Source organism: Perognathus longimembris, chromosome 7, assembly GCF_023159225.1.
Source record: "Perognathus longimembris pacificus isolate PPM17 chromosome 7, ASM2315922v1, whole genome shotgun sequence".
NCBI lineage: Eukaryota > Metazoa > Chordata > Mammalia > Rodentia > Heteromyidae > Perognathus > Perognathus longimembris.
The window spans coordinates 36,836,406-36,853,458 of NC_063167.1; the positions used below are offsets into that span (position 1 = coordinate 36,836,406).

Genomic DNA, 17,053 nt, shown 5'->3' on the forward strand with positions numbered 1-17,053 from the left:
AGGATAGGATGGAACACAGGATGCTCCAGGCCTGCCGGTTTGTGTGGAGGGGGCGGGCCCCATTAGTATTTAATCAGATAGAACAGTCTTGGGTTCCAGATGTGCAGCATTCTGCACTGCGGTTTCCCTCCACTTGCAGGCCCTGGGCTGCAGGCAGGCGCTGCACAGTGAGCCAGACAGCTGCACTGGTCCTCCTGGGTCCTGGCTCTGAGAGTCAGGGTGCAAATCTCTCCTCCTGCCCCATGGGCACCAACGGCTCTGGGAAGTTGTGGTGGCTGCTGCTGCCCCTGCTGCTGCTGCTGCTGCTGCTGCTGAGTCCTGCGAGGTCTGGAGCCCAAGAACAGCTGGACAGAGACAGGGAGGCCTTGGGGCTCATCCCACCGATGGAGATACAGCATGGGCCCACAAGCGTCCTATACCGGAGCTCTGAGGTGCAGGCGGGAGGGGGGTGAGGAGCCATGTGGATGCCAGTTCTTCTCAGGCCTCAGTCTCCCTGGTGTAAGGCTTAGTGTGAAGCCAAGATCCCCAAGAGCCTTTTGCTCATTCGGCCACCGCAAACCATGAGCACTGGATGGTGAGATAGATTAGCAGGATCCAGTAGGAGTGGAGGCAGCACCTGGAGACGGAGGGTGGCAGGAGTGGCTGGGTTGAGGGCCAGGGCTCACTGGGCACTCAGATCTCCTGCCTGGGGTCCGGATTCAGCCCCACGGTGGCCAGGATGGACACCAAACCTTGCGCCCCAAATCAAGCTGGGTGTAGCAGGCAAGGAGCAAGCAGGCATCTGGCAGTGGTGCGTCTCACCCCCACCCCAGGGGCGATAAAGGGAAAGGGGTTCAGCTTATCACAGCTTCTGAGGCCCCAGAGATCTCTTGGCTTGTCAGAGCAGGCAGCTGCTGTCTCCTTCCGGCCGCCCCTGCCTTGCTCCACCTCTGGGATGGAGTGGAAAGGTCTGCTGCCCCCAGGGTCATGTGCAGGGCCCCTGGCTGCCAGGCACTTGATCTGCTCAAGACAACTTTTTTGTCTTATTCCCTGATTCTTTTTTCACCTTCTCCAGGGATCTTGTGCGACTGTAGTGAGGATAAAAAAAGCCATGAGTTCAGCATGGTGCACATGTGTAACCCAACCATAAGGAAGGCTGAGGCAAGAGGACTGTGAATTTGAGGCCAGCCTGGGCTTCAAAGTAAATAATAATAATTAAATGGATCATAAGGGGGCATTTCTAATTATGACTACCCACTCCTGCCCCCTCCATCTCTGTTGTAGAAGGCTAAGTGCCTCATCCGAAGAGATGATCGAGCAGAGTCTGGCTAGCTACCTGGACCAAGTACCTGAGAGTGTTCATCCCTGTTGGGAATTGCTCAAGGAAATCCCTCAGGTTCACATATTCATCCCATGAGCAGTTTGTTGGAGTCAAATTTTGAATGATTTTTTTTAAGTTAATTTGGATTGGAACTGAGGGCATTGCCCTTGCTAAGGCAGGCACTCACCCACTTGAGCCAGACCTCCAGCCCCTTTTTGCTCTCACTTTCATATTAGCATACATTAATTTTCTGAAGGAGTTTCACTGCATAACTTATCTGTATGCATACAATGTAGTTGGATCTAATCCACTCTTTCTATGTTGTTCTGGTTATTTTTGCTATAAGGTCAATGGAGCTGGGATGATAGGTGCCCACTACTATATCGAGCTGTTGTCTGAGATGGGGCTCTTTAGGAGCTGTTGGACTGGGGTAGGGTAAAGCAGTTACCGTGTGGATGGTACAACCCAGGTGCGCAGGCCCACGTCTGGCCCTTCACTCATAGAGAGGCCAGAATGCAAACATTTTTGTTTCTTACAAGTAGAAAAGAATGTTCACCTATACTTTTATTAAGGAAATGAGAAACTGAGGTCCACATAGGTTCTTCTCTCCCTCTAGAAGAGGCACTGTTCTGATTCCCTGGGCTTGGGTGTGATATGGGTATTGCAGTCTGGAATACAGAGACAGGGATTGGGAGCTTAAGTAGCTTGCTCTTGGCTGCACATCCAGTAAACAGTGGATGGGTAGGGTCTCAGGTCCATGTTTTTCTGGCTTTGAGGTCTGTGAGGGTTCTTGTGAGGCTGCTTCTGCAGGGGGAGAAATGGAGATGTGTTAGACTGGGGAAGAGTTTGGACACTGGGCTGACTAGGAGGGGTGGCTTTTGGACAGAGCTTCAGGGATGACCAGATCTGTCTAGCACTTGGAGAGCACATGGAGGCACCAAGGGGACCTGGTGCTGAGGGTTACTCACAGTTACCCTAGGGATGGGCGCCATGTTTACAAGTGTGTGGATCTGTTTGTGGTTGATGTCAGTGGGGATTTGTGTGTGTTGGGGAGGGGTTTAAGCCCCACGGAGTCAGCTCCTATTTGTAGTCTGTCTATGCCCTAGGTCTCTTTGGCTGTAACTTGATCTATAGACAGGGATGGGTCTTTATTTCTGTGTCCTCATGCTCCTTTTCCTCTCTTGGGGCCAGAGTTCCTGGAAGATGCCCAACACCTACCTGCTGGTGTTGAAGAAATCCCAGAGGCAGCAGATAGGGAGTATTGTCCACCGCCTGCAGGCCCAGGCTGCCAGCCAGGGCTTCTTGTTCGAAGTGCTACACGTCTTCAAAGACCTCTTTCCTGGTATCCTGATGAAGTCTGTAAATGTGGGTGAGCTGGACCTGGTGAGCAGCCAGCTCAGGCATGCACTTCCCCATGCTGGGGAGAGGCCTGAGCACGCCCCCTGGAGGACACTTAGGGGACAGCAGACATTGCATACTGGTGGGTCTCTAACTCTGTGATGCCAGCCTCCTTAGGCAGCTTCCTCCTTAGCCTGGCCATTTCCCCTATGTTACATTATGCTTTTACCTTCATTTGAAGCATGAGGGATCCCAGTGCAGAGGGACCACACAGCCCCAACTAGGGGCAGCTTGGCTCCCAGCTGCTGGGCATCCTGTCCAGTGACCTTGTGCTCAGTTCATTGCTGCCTAGGCCCACAGCTAAGGTGAGACAAGGGTCAGGGATGGCCCAGGATGATGAACACATGGAGTATGCTCAGCACCAGTGGAGGGAGACAGAGATGGGAAGCAGGGGCCCTATAGGTCAAGGCAACTTCTGAGCAGGAGGCTGGGCCTGGCACCTCCCTTGCTGGGAGTCAGAAATTCAGTGCCCTGCCATAAGCCAGAAGTGATCCTGGGTTGCTGTCACTTAAGAACTAAGAGTAGATCCTCAGAGTGAGAAGACCCTGGCGACACTGAGACACTCAGAGACAAGTGAGAGGGGCACTGGTCAGTGTCAACTGGCGACGGTCGGGAAAGAAGCCACACACAGGTGTGCCCCCCCCACCTGCCCACTACCAGGGCAGGAGGAAGCTGAGCAGACCCATTCTGTCCCTAAATTCCTGCTGGTGCACCCTGCCACTATTGGCTAAGCACCCAGAAGCCACTACGAGGGAGACTGGAACTGTGGTCTGAGGACAGAGAGGATGGGGAAGGGAGTGAACACACAGGGTGGCCAGTGCTGACATCCTGATTTGGGCATGGAATCCAGGTCACAAGGACTTCCCTCACTGTCCAGCCTGCCTAGAACTGGAACTTCCTGGCTCCCCCATGAGATGTGGAAGCCAGAATCCCTCCTGACACTCACCTGGGATTCAGCTACCAGTTGTGGGAGCACCAGTCCAAGCTCCCCCACAGTCCTAAGCCTAGGAGAGGAATGAGGAGCATGGCTTTGTCATCTGGTCTGTGGGGTTGGGGAGACTTCATGGGAGGAGATACAATGGGCCATGCTGGGGCACTACTGTGATCAGGTGGTTCAAGTGCTGGGTGCTGCTGGCTTAGTAACTTATGAAATTGAGATCCTGTGTCTTTGGCATCTGCAGGTCCTGAGGCTGAGGCAGGTGAAGTTCATCGAAGAGGATTCCTTTGCTTTTACACAGAGCCTCCTGTGGAGCCCTCAGCTGATTTGTCCTCAGTCAAACCAGTCTTTGAGTGCCATGTGGAACATGTGGAACTCTACTGAGTGGAACCAGATTCACAGTTCTAATGACAGGAGTAAGACCACAGCTGCCCTGGCTGACATCTCTTCCCTGTCCTGGGTCCTGGCCTGCCTGCTCATCTCTCTGTCCTCTCCTCTCCCTACTTAGAATTGCACCCCTCCTGGTGCTCTGTGCACAATGCAAGGACAGTTGTCTAAGGTTCTCTATGCTACCTTGCTTTTTTTTTTTAAAATAGAGGACTTGAACTCAGGGCATGGGTGCTGTCCCTTACTTTTTCTCTACTCAAAGGTGGTACTCTACCATTTAGCTCACAGCTCTACTTCCAGTGTTTTGCTGGTTAATTAGAGGTAAGAATTTCACAGACTCTCCTGTCCAGGCTGCCACCCTCAGATCAGCTTGCTGAGTAGTTAGGATTGCATGCTTGAGCCACTGGTCCCTGAGTAACCATCTTCCTAACTCTTTTTCTCATCTTCTCTGCTGCAGGCCACACTTACCTTAGGAGGAGGCTGAACTTGACTATGACTTACAGTATCTGGTCTCTATAACTCACCGGCCTCAAAACAAGACTAGATCTCTGGAGGTTCCCCATCTAGGTCTTTGAACTTGATTATGACTTACAGTCTCTGGTCTCTATAACTCACTGGCCTCAAAACAAGAACAGATCTCTGGAGATTCCCCATCTAGGTCTTTGGTCTCCTCTCTGTCTCCAGACCTCTCTGCCCTTGTTTCCCTCTGTCTTTCAGAGGGAGGCAGAGGAGGGCACCAGGAGAATGGCTGTGTCTGGTGGTTGTCATAGTGACACTGAGCTGTGGAAGCGGTGAGGGCCCCTGATTTGGGAGAGGATCAGAGGTTCTGGATGAAATATGTAGTGTTGGATGAGCCTGGCACAGATGCCTGGAAATGATTGTTCTAGATAATTGGAGCTGGGATCTAAAGGCCTTCTCTGTGTAGGCTGGCTTCAAATCATTAATGATCTGGATGTCCCCTTCTGAGTAAGAATTATAGGCTTGAGAACTTGGTGCCCAACTTCTTTCTAATTTTTTCTCCTTTACAGTCTTTGAATTTATACTCAGGGCCCCATGCTTGCTAGCCAGGTCCTCTACCATTTGAGTCATTTATACATTATTAATTTTTCCATATAAGTTCTCATATTTATGCTACAAATATGTGATAGGAGCCACAATCCTCCTTGTTATATTGGTGAGTAACTAGGACGACAGGCATGGACTACAATACCTAGCTACTGGTTGAGATGTGGTCTTGTGAACTCTTTGCCTGGGTGGCTTTGTCCTTTGATACACTCATTCTCTGACTGACAAATAGCTGGGATTACAGATGTGAGGCTCTGTGTCCAGCCTTCCTCCTCATTCTTGTGTGAGGTGACTTTCTATTGGATTTAGGGCCACTATTTCATCCTGGATGATCTCTCAATTTCAAAGACCTCTTTTCCAGATAAGGTCTGATGGTGGGACTGGAATTTGAATCCAGCGCCTCACATTTGTTAGGTTACCCCTTTGGTCACACCCCTAGCCTGAAGATAGGTCTAAAACAATGTAGCATGTTCTTTCTGGAGCCACTGGTAACTAGCTCTTCTACAGATTTGAAGTACAAGCAATTCACTTCTTGAGCCCTAGCTATATCTGTGATGGCCTTGTCCCTCCTTGGAGGAATGAGTCACATGTTTGGGGATCCCCTTCTGGAGTCTTCTCAAGGGCTTGGCTGGAAGGGGCCCTTTAGGAGCTGTTGGACTGAGTCAGGCTAGAGCAGGTACCATATGAACAAGTCTAAAGAAGGCTGGGCAGGACCAGCACTGTCTCTTCATTCATAGAGAGGCTACATGGCACAGGTTACAAGCCTGTCTCCTATTCTCAATACCAGTCCTTGTAAGGGAATGGAATGAGATGAAGAGTTTATGAGGAGATAGGTGGAACTTGGGTTGAGGTGGCTATAAGTGAAGAAATGCCAGCAGCCACCAGAAGAAGGATGACAAAGTTAGTGAAGCTTCTTATCCAGAACCTTCATAGAGCATGCATCATGGCTGATCTCTTCAGCATGGATTTCTAGTCTCCAGAACTGCTGTTCTAGTTGGTCACCAGGGAAATTGTAGAGCTGTGCTATTGTAATTCTGCTCAAGGGAACCAGTGGGAGGAGGAGTTGACTGAGGCCCTGCCCTCTGGGTTGCTCCCAGCCAATGACATTGTTCAAGGTGGAGCTTGGTCATTTGAGTTGATCACAGACTCATTAAGTGGCAGCATGCTATTCGGGAGTTTCCTCACTGTCTCTCATTGGCCAGCTATGTGGCTTTGGCCATCTCTCTATGTCTATGTCTCACTGGCCTGATCAGTAAAATAGTACCACTAGGAGATAGCTTGGGTGGATGTTTGTAAGATGGAGTTCATCTATAGTCCTTAAGACAGTGTCCACAATGGTTCACAGAGCATGATACCACTGACACATGTGAACCACATATAACATCACCATCCTGCTTCTTCTCTTTCTCCTCTAACACATTGTCACTATGGGAAGGCAAGGAAAAACCTGTCGAGGTGTATCTCATGGACACTGGTATCCAGCCTAGTTATGGAGAAATCAAGGACAGGGTCACCATCTCCAATTTCGACAGAGTGCCTGAGAAGGAATGGCTGAGCACCAGGACACAGGTGAGCTGCCCTTCTTCAACCCTATCCTGAAGGTGGGTGAGGACCACCAGACTTGGAGTACTATGGCCTGTCCCAGGCATCATTGTCCATTGCCACTCCTCAGTAGGATAACAGGGGCAGCCATTGTCAGTCCACCCAGGACTTGTTGGGAAATTATGGGGTGGGTGGCTTTCTCATCTGGTCCTTGTGTTGGTGGAGCAGGAGACCAATTGTGAAATCCACGGCACCCACCTGGCAGCAGTGGTCAGTGGCCGGATGGTTGGTATGGCCAAGAACATCAACATACACCGTGTGCGTGTGCTCAACTGCCAAGGGAAGGGCACAGTCAGCGGGATCCTCATGGGTGAGTGGCAGCTCCCATTCTGTTGACTTTCCATCTGGCCATGGAGGGGAGGGGCTGAAGGGCAGGGAGAAACAATGTCTCCACACCTAAGAGGGCATGGTAGGCTCTGCCACAGAGTTCCAGTGGTGGACCTGGTAGAACCCTCAAGGTTGCCAGGGTAGGTGGAGACTGAAGGCTCAAGGGAGCAGAGACCCAACCCAAGTTAGACTCTGCTCCATGCTGCTCCTCCATTCCATGCTTTCCTCTTGCTCTGTGGATACAGTGTCATTTGTCATCTGGGCTTAAATCTCCACAGACCCTGAGGAGACAGAAAGGAAGCCAGCTTCCCTTCCTAGCATGGGGTAGGTCTGGGGAGGGGGGTTCAGTGTTCCCACAACTGGCTAAGCAGACATGGTGGGGGAAGTGGCAACCATTGTCTAGACTGTCCCAGGTTATTGCCTCCACTGCAGGGAGAAGAGAGGTGGTGCCCGGGTCTGAGCGGTCTTGCTGAGAGCCAGGCCTGTGGTGGACATGACAGGGAATGGGAGGGAGCTCTGTATAGAGTTGCCATAGCCAATTGCTGAGCCAAGGGCTCTGCGTTCCATACCTGAGCCTGGCAGGTAACATCTGTTAAACAGTGACAGCAGCCAGAGAGGGTGACTTGCCGAGGGTCACAGAGCCTGGGAATAAGCTGGCTTAGTGTCAGGAGGACTGACTGAACTTCCCCAAGAGCCCAGGTCCCAGATCATGCTATATTGCATGTACCCCAGTAGGGGTACACTGCCCCAAATCTTATTTACGGAGAGCCCCAGTTTTGTGTTCCTTTACAGGAAGGAATCAATAGCTCCTGGCTCATCACAGTGACCCCTTGTGCCTGCCTCATCTCTCTACTGAATGACCTTGGCCTTGATCTTTGACTCCCATCAGTCAGTGAGTGGAAGGAAGGCTTTCATGCTGGGTGTGGCACAGGGAAGAACAACTCCTCTTTAGAGTCTCAATCATGGCATCACCTGGCCAGAGCAGGGCTCAGCACAGAGGAACTGTCACTTCCATCACCAGGAGCAGTTCATCTGTCCACAGAAGACTGAAATGGGGTGTGATATGAGCTCAGAGCTTTGCACACATCATGTACCTAATAACTGCAGCTTTGCTTTGCTTGTTACCCCTCACCTCCATGCCCACTCCCCTCTCCGTCCTCAGCAGCTGTCTCCTAGGCATGTGGCTGGCTGTGAGACTCCTATCACGGCCACAGGGGCCCAGAACCAGAGGGGCCAAGGGGTTGGCCCAGTGACGCCCATGTGACAAAAGGACTTGAGCAAGTGGGGCAGTCTGCTGCACGATCCTGAACGAAGTGAGGTTAGACTCCTGGTCTCCAGTCCATGCTGGGTGGCCAGAGCAGACCACAGTTTGAAGGGGCCCATCCTCAAAGGCTGGCCATCAGCTCCCCTTGGAGCCCTGGAGACATCCAGAGTACCTGTGCCTATTTACACAGTGGGGTTGACAGCTGGCAGCAGGCAGCCAGGACAGGCTCAGGTTCTGTGGGTCCAGAGCTCTGAGGGTCATTGGAGTGAGGCCTAGAGGGTGGTGGGCGATTGTGAAGTTGGCCCTTCATTCTCTGAGCTCTAATCTTCCCCCTCAACACCTGTTCCCTGGAAAAGTGTAAGGAGAGGTTGTTGTGAGGATCTTGTAAACAGGAATATTGACCATCTGAAGAGGCAGCAGGGGAAGTCCTGGGGTTGCTGTTTACAGCTGCAGTCATGATCAATGGCTTCCATGTGCACATATGGGACACATGCTCGTGTGTGTGTATGTGCGTGCGCATGCACGCATGCATGTGCATGTGTGTGTTTGTATGTGTGTCTGTTTGTGTCTGTGTGTATGTAATGAGATTTGAGGAGTGGTCTTGCCATCTGGCTGGTGAGCCTGCAATCTGCAGGCTAGGGCAGGCAGGCTAGAAACGCCTGCAGCATCTGACCTGAAGTCTTGAGTCAGAAGGTTGTGTGGAGGCAGAATTCCTTCCTCCTTTGAGCCATCATGTGATTGAGCAAGGCCCACTGCCTAAATAGAAGTCATTAGACAAAAAGAGTAAATGATATGTATGTTAAGCCTGTAATATGTGTGTTTGCAAACACATATATGCACATATGATGAACATACATGTATGTGTATATATGTATATACACTGGCATACACATACATATATATTAGTACTTGGATGTATTTCACAAAACATTGAGTCAACAAATTGACAATAGTGAACCATCACTGCTGTTTAGGAAGGAAAGGGCTGGAGGAGGTAGAATGTCTACTTCAGGCTTTGTTTTCTCAGGCTTGGAGTTTATTTGGAAAAAGCTGGTCTCCGAGCCCTCCAAGCGGATGGTAGTGCTGCTGCCCCTGGTGAGTGGCTACAGTAGGAGCATCAACAGTGCCTGCAAGCGCCTGGCAAGGGCTGGGGCAGTGCTGGTGGCTGCTGCGGGCAATTCTTGGAGTAATTCCTGTGCCTACTCCCCGGCGTCATCTCCTGAGGTAGGTGCCAGCTGGGCTTTGGCATATGACTAGGCTTGCAGGCTATCAGAGGCCCTGTACCCCCCCCCCCCCACCCATAGTGAGGAAAGGGGTGGAGCTAGCTCTGCCTGGCTTTCAAGGCCCCTCTTACAAATCCTGCCCACTCCCCACACCACACCCCTCCTGCAAATCCTCCATTTGTGCCATCCCTGCCCTCCAGACTGACATTTGCAGAGCCACTGCTTTGTGTGGGGCTTTTCCGGGTCTGGCCGTACCAAGGGGAGGACAGATATCCCAATTCCACAATTTCTGGGCCCTGGAATGTGGGGAAGGTGTAGAAGCAAATTGGTGCTGCTCCCCCTTTGCCCTTCCCCTCAGACTCTGGGCCAACAGGCCTCCCAAAGAAGCAGAATTTAAAACCACCTGCAACCAGCCTGGTTCACTCACTGTGTGTTGCACTCTGTCTTCTTGATAACCACATTGTCTGTTTATTGTTTGTTTTTCATTGAACTATCTCTAAGGGGCATGGGGAGGGCTGTCTGTGTGGGTGTCTGGGGCAGGCTGTGCTCAGCATCCAGATTTTCCTCCTGAGGGGACATTGGCATGGGGCTCACACAGGTAGTATAGCAGTTTACCCTTCTGCTCCTGAAGCCTTTCCCTCAACTCTTTGTCACATTCCAGGTCATCACTGTAGGAGCTGTCGATTCCCAGGACCAGCCTTTCATCCAGGGACCTCTGGGTACCAACTATGGCTCCTGTGTGGACATCTTTGCTCCTGGGGAACACATTGTCAGTGCCTCCAGAGACTGTACCAATTCTTATAAAATGAAGAGTGGAAGTGCACAGGCGGCTGCTCACGTGGCTGGTGAGTTATGAGCCACTGTCAGGGCCACCAGGATTCCAGCTGACCCTTTGGCCAGATCCTCCAAATGTGAGGTTCTGTGCAGGAGGACCAAATGGACAGACCTGATGGTGATGCTCCCATTTTGCATCACTGGGGTCTGGGGATAAATAGATGTTCACCTGGTGCACACAATGGCAAATACCAAGGCCTGGAGGTAGAAGGCAAGATGTCTTCCTTTCTCACCTTCACTAAGCAAGGGATTGTAGATGACCTCATTTTGGGAATAGCACATGATGTGTGTATGTGTGTGCATTTGTGTGTGTGCTAAGAGGAGTTCCCAGGTAGGCACGACTGCCAGGCCATCACCTTGTCTGACCTCTCTGTCCCCCATCAGGCATTGCAGCCCTGATGCTCATTGACCAGCGAAATCTCACTGTGGCTGAGCTCAGGCAGAGGCTGATCCACTACTCCATCAGCAACGCTATCAATGACACCTGGTTCCCTGAAGAGGAGCGAGACATGACACCTAACCTGGTGGCTACACTGCCCCTCAGCTCTCGGAAAGCAGGTGAGCAGGGCAGGTGGGAAGGCAGAGGCCAGCCCTGGGTGTGAGAGGCCATGTGATGGTGACAATCCCCACCCTGGTCTACAGAGGGACTGTCACCCTCAGATAGGACTAGAGGCTTAAATTTTAACTAAACTTTTAAACTTTTTAAACTAAAAGTTTCACGTGGTATCAAAGCTCTTCTTCCTCACTTTGGAATGAAGCTTTCTCTGGAGTCTCCGGGGGGTCCTTCTCCCCCAGAACCTCCTAACTTATTGCCTTGTTGCAGCTGGACAGCTGTTCTGCAGGACTGTGTGGTCAGCACCCTGGGAGCTCAGGCTGACAGAAGCTGCCAAGGCTCACTGTGACCCCGAGGAGGAGCTGCTGGGCTGCTCCAGTTTCTCCCAGAGTGGGATGCGGCAGGGTGAGCGTGTGAGGGTGAGTTGCCCCACTCTGCATGCCCAGTCCTCTGTCCTCTGGATTCCAGTCCTGGTCTAAACTGTAAAGGCCTGGTCAGGGCCAGGTACCCCTGAGGGACTCAGGACAGATACCACCCACATGGGCATAGGAGGAAAAGCAGAGCCGTGACGTAGGCTCTCTGCCTTGCCTAAAGCCATCACCAAGCTGGGTGCCGGTGGCTCATGACTCTTATCCTGATGACCTAGAAGGCTGAGATCTGAGGCTCATGGTTCAAAGCCAGCCCAGGCAGGAAAGTTCATGTGATTCTTATCTCTAATTAAGCTAGAAGGGGAGATACAGCTCCATTGATAGAGTGCCATTCTTGAGTGATAAAGCTAAGGGACAGCACCCAGACCCCATGTTCAAAAGCAGTACTACAGTACTGTACTCCCCACACTCCCATTAAAAACAAAGCCCCATCCAGGATCCTCAGATTGGGTTGACAGAGGCTCTGTGCTTTCAGATTCTCAAAGCTGCAAAAACAGGTAATGAGGTTTCCAGATGCTGGGTGGCTCTGGAATATGTAGAGGGCTTGGTGGGGAGGTAGGTGAACATTTCTGCTGACAAGTCAATTCAGGGGAGCTTTCTTGGGAGAGGCCTAGTGGGCCAGGGAGCCCGCAGGCCCTGTGCTGCTGTCTCAGGTCCCCTTGTCTCCACTTGGAAGCCATTGTCAGTGATGAGAAGAAGCCATCGCTGAGCTGTCCATGGCAGGACAGCCTGCCTGGGGGCCAAGCAGTGGTGAGGGCTCAGGAACGAGAACAGGCAGACTGGGTCCCTCTCAGTCTAGGTTCTCCAATCCCCAAACCTCTTCAAAGGAACAAGTTCCCATTTCTCTCTTTGGCTTTTAGACAAAAGGGAACAGACGCGTTTGCCTGGCATTTGGAGACTGCCATGTTTCTGCGGTGGCCCGATGCTGCCTGCTCCCCAAAGCCAACTGCAGTGTCCATACAGCCCCTCCAGCCTTGATGCAAATGAAGACCTATAGCCACTGCCCACATCCTGACCATGTCCTCACAGGTAGGGGACTGTTCCTGCCAGGGTGAGGAGGATGCCCCATCTCCTGCTGCATTGGAGACTTGTCCCACAGGCTTGGTCCCCATGAGTGTGAGCAGCAGATTTGGGATCCATAGTCAAGCGGGATCTGCAGCTTGCATGCTGTGGCCCGAGACAGGTAGCTTTACCTCTCTCTGCCTCCCCTGTCTCAGTGGCAGCGATGAGAGGGGTGACAGATGGTCTCCAGCTTGGACACTGGGACCTCTTTACTAGTTTTGTGGGTGGAGAGCCGCAGGTCAGCCTGTTGTAAGTGGGGCACAGCTCTGGTTTACTCCAATCTTCCGTTCAGTAGCTAGCAAGTTCCTTATCAGTCCTGTGCCTTAATATTCTCATTGTGATGCTCAGCCCAGGACAGTATGCATTCTGGTGGCCACTGTCATCAACCATTACTCTGAAGTCCTTTCTCTGGTCTGGGGGACCCTCTGTCAAAAACCTTCCCAGGAAAGTGTTGTGAAGTCATGGGTGAGGGCTGCACATAGGAGCTAGGCACTGTGGTTCTTGGGCTGGAGTCATGCTCAGATGGAGCTTGGTGCCAGAATGGGTTTGGGGAGAATCAAGGGAGTTATCTTGAATCACTAGCTCAGAAGCTAATTCTTGGGCAGTAAGGTACTAGGGAATCTGAAGGTTCTGGAATAGTAAGGGTTAGGTGGGATTAAAACCTGGCTGTGTTAGTAGCAGTCAGCTGATCCCAGTGGCTGGAGTCTTGTCTATCACAAGAGCTCAATGTGGCTTCTGGCCTGGCAGGAAGTTTGGCCTTTGGCAAAGCTGGCAGAGCCACAGGCACTCATTGTGCAGCCCATGTCCAAGTTCCATTTGCAGCTAAAGTTGCTGAGTGCCTTTCCTAAAGCCACATATCTAGGACAAGAGCTCTGGTCCTGGTTATCATATACCCTCATGTGACAGAGCTTTGCATGGGCAGTACTGGGACTTCCCAGGCCTGTTCCTGCTTTAGTTAAACAGCAACTTTGTGAGAAGATGCTATTACTCTGGTTGTCTTACAAATAGGGAAAATGAGGCTTGATCATGTCCAGCCAACTGTCCACAGATCCAGGCTCATGCTAAACTATTTTGGTGATGGATTGGGAAAGGACCTGAGGTGGGAAAGGATTGGGATGAGCAGTGATTGAGGTCCTATAAGTCAAATCAGCTGTACTGTAGGTCTTGCTACTCAGAGCAACAGCTTTTCTACTCAAAGTTGCTCCTGGGTTTCTCTGGCATTTGACCTGAAGTATAAAGGGGTTTGGTTGAGGGAACAAAGATAGTGGGTCCCCCACATTCAGTGTCTGAGCTGACCCACCTCTGCTCAGGCTGCAGCTCCCACTGGGGAATAGAGAACCTTGGTGTCTATCGGAATACTACAAGGAAGCGAGGTCCTAATCAGTCCAGACTGTGTGTGGGGCACAAGGAGGCCAGTGTCCATGCTTCCTGCTGCCATGCTCCAGGCCTGCAGTGCAAAACGAAGATGTACAGGCCACTTTATCCCTTGCAGAAGGTGAGTGGTTGCGGTTGTGGGAGGTGGGTGGAGATGGCTGAGGCCTGCATCCTCTTGGGATGGTCAGTGCGCAGGGGAGGAGGACCTGAGCAACTGTGCTGTTGACCACAGAATGTGTATTCATGTGGTGTGTGTGTGTGTGTGTGTGTGTGTGTGTGTGTGTGTGTCATAGGTAGGAGGAATGCATGCAATTAGGGCCCACCAGGGAAAAACAAAGTGAGATCATATCTGAAAAGTAAGTAAAGTAAAAAGGGTCAGAATTTTGCCACATGTGGTAGTGCCTGCTTAGCACTCATGAGTTTAAACCTCAGTATTGCCTTAAAAAAAGGAAGCCACAGCCTGTGGCTCAGACCTGTATTCCTAGCTACTCAAGGGGGTGAGATCAGAGGACTGGGGTTTAAAGCCAACCCAGGCATGAAAGTCCTTGAAACCCTTACCTCTGACTACCTGCCTTAATAAGTCAGAAATGGGGCAGGGGATGTGGCCTAGTGGCGAGAGAGCTTGCCTCCTATACATGAGGCCCTGGGTTCGATTCCCCAGCACCACATATACAGAAAACGGCCAGAAGTGGCGCTGTGGCTCAAGTGGGAGAGTGCTAGCCTTGAGCAAAAAGGAAGCCAGGGACAGTGCTCAGGACTGGCAAAAAAAAAAAAAAAAAGACAATAAGTCAGAAGTGAAGCTGTGGCTCACATCTGGAGTTCAAATCCCAGCATTGGTGTATATGCAAGTGCACACACAATGTGCGTGCGCGTGCACACACATACACACACAGAAACACCTGTGTACTTAACAAATGTACTGGGAGTTTGCTCAGGGCTGGAACACCTGAGCAGCCATGGAAGGTTGGAGGAAAAGGAAGGTTCCTGAAGACGATCACACCTGTAGTCCTGGTGGCTGAGAGCTAGCCTGTAGAGCCCAAGGAAGGAGGGTTTGGGGCCTGAGGGTGATGTCTCTGGTCTGGACTTGGGATGAGTGTGAACAAGGAGTGGAGGGCTGTTGCAAGGTCTTGTGGAGCCACTGGGGAGATGGAGTTGCCATTTCTGGGTGGGGAAGGCTGGGGGAGGTGTGGCTTCTAGGGAAGTGGGAGGTGGGAAGGGTTTTGGTTTGTTTGTTTAGATGTCTGTCAGGGCCCCAGTGCCCCGTAGGCTGGGGCAGAGGCACCATGAGGGAGCTGTGGGCAATGTTGGATGCTGATACTTTGTGGTATGAGGTGCAGAGCTGAGTTGGGTGTTCCACACTTTGGTCCCCACTGAGGGTTGCTGGGAGGGACAGTGTAGCAGGTGGCTTTAGGGACCTGCTGTACCAGGTCCCTGCACCCATGCTGCACCCAGACTTACTGTCCTCCCTGGACTCTGGTAGATCACTGTGACCTGTGATGTGGGCTGGACCCTGACCAGCTGCAGTGCCCATCCTGAGACCTCGATCACCCTGGGAGCCTTCCCGTGGCCAACGCGTGTGTCGTGAGGCACCAGCGCATTGACAAAACAGGAAGGAACAGGAAGGAGGTACTAATAGTCATGGCCATCTGCTGCCGGATCCAGCCCACAGGCCAGCTGTAGAGCAGATGGAAAGACCTCAACCTGCCTGTTGGTGCTGACCAGGGCAGAGCTGGAAGGAGGAGTCATGGCCTGAGAGAACTTGGTCTCACACAGGTGCCCTCCTTTGTGAGAGAGGTACAGGAAGGTCTCCCATTAGGAGCAAGGAAGGGTGGTTTGACAGCAAGTGTCGTTCCTGGCAGATGTGTGGGCAGAGTCAGCTTTCATGAGCATTTGCTTTCAGTAGTTGACACCAGCTTGGGGGAGGCCCTGGGGCTGAAAGGTGCCAGTGTTAGCAGGAACAATTGAGAATGATGGGCTGGGGACCCATCATGATCTTCTTACTGTGTGGGATACAGCCCCAGCTAGGACAAGAATGTCTCAGGTAACCAAAAGGCCATGCCTCAGTTTCTCCCTGCTATCCTCACTCTATTCCACCTTCATCTATATCTATGACTGGGATCACCTGAAGTAGGGGGCAACAGATAGCACCCCAATCCCTAGTTCTCCTGATACCCCTTCTGCCCTACACCAGGTTGGGGACTTATTGCCTGCCAGGTATACAGCCTGGAAGTGAGGTGATATAAAGGGAGGTGGCAGAGTGTGAAGGCAGCCAGAGCCTCCCCTGCATGCTGTAGGGCTGCTCCCTGGGGGCATGGGCCTCTCCTGTGGTGGTTTCCCTCATGCGGGCCGGGTGGACACATGAGGGGTGCAGGTGGTATGTGTAAGGATCCACTGCCCATACGTGAATAAACAGAAAAATAAAAGAACACTTGTTTGACCTTTGGGTCTCTGTTGCCTTTATGTGTCAGTCTGTGGCTTAAACTTAGGGCCTAAACGCTTTTCTTTTGGCTCAAGACTAGCATTCTACCCCGTGAGCCACAGCTCCATTTCCAACTTTTTGAGTAGTTTACTGGAGATTATAGTCTCACAGACTTTCCTGCCTGGGATGGAACTCAGATCTCAGCCTCCTGAGTAGCTAGGATTAGAGACTTACACCATTGGCACCCAGTTCTTTGTTGTCCTTTTATAGCAAGCAGGTTTTCTGACCTGTTTTGCCTTTGTGACTTGATACTTGATATTTATTGCAGGTTTTGTAACCATTTTATTTTGTAGTTGTATTTGAGTGACAAGGAGAGTGCTTGGCTCAGCCGGGACTGATGAGAGACCAGGAACTCCCTCTGGGTGATCATCTTAGAGGAATATAATAAAGGAGGATCTGTACCCACCCCAAGACCCACTCACAATTGTGGTGCCTCATCTTAGGATCTGCTCCACCACTGAGCCCACGATCCCAACCCCGTTCCCATCACAGGCCCCAGTTAAGAGGACAGGGTCTAGCACAGAGAATGTTCATGGAACCCCTGTTCATAAACCTGCAGATGCTTCTAAGGAGTCAGGGTGCTGCGTGACTGTGGTTCTTGGCTTGAAACCAAGCATGGCATATGACTAGCTTTCCAATTATCATGCTACCATTCAGTTGCTCTTTGTGCTACATCACAGCACAAGCCCTCTTCCCCATGGTGGGATGGGTCAGCAAGACCCCAGAGAAAAACAAGGACTAGGCAGGAATAAACCTAACTTCCATTGTCTTGTACTTCAGTCTGCAGTAATCTCTTCTGGCAGTAGGTGGCACTTTCAAC

The 17,053-nt window shown here is 51.5% G+C and overlaps 1 protein-coding gene across 1 annotated transcript; it reads left to right on the forward strand.

The window, feature by feature from the left end:
* The first annotated feature begins 242 nt into the window (after positions 1-242).
* LOC125355684 (proprotein convertase subtilisin/kexin type 9-like) lies at positions 243-15,434 on the forward strand. The gene is given in 14 exon segments (XM_048352123.1): positions 243-448; positions 1,264-1,324; positions 2,492-2,683; positions 3,880-4,051; positions 6,523-6,656; positions 6,858-6,999; positions 9,308-9,504; positions 10,165-10,348; positions 10,722-10,895; positions 11,161-11,309; positions 12,179-12,347; positions 13,691-13,875; positions 15,235-15,313; positions 15,316-15,434. Coding segments are annotated over 14 exon segments (2,163 nt in total).
* The last annotated feature ends 1,619 nt before the right edge of the window (positions 15,435-17,053 follow it).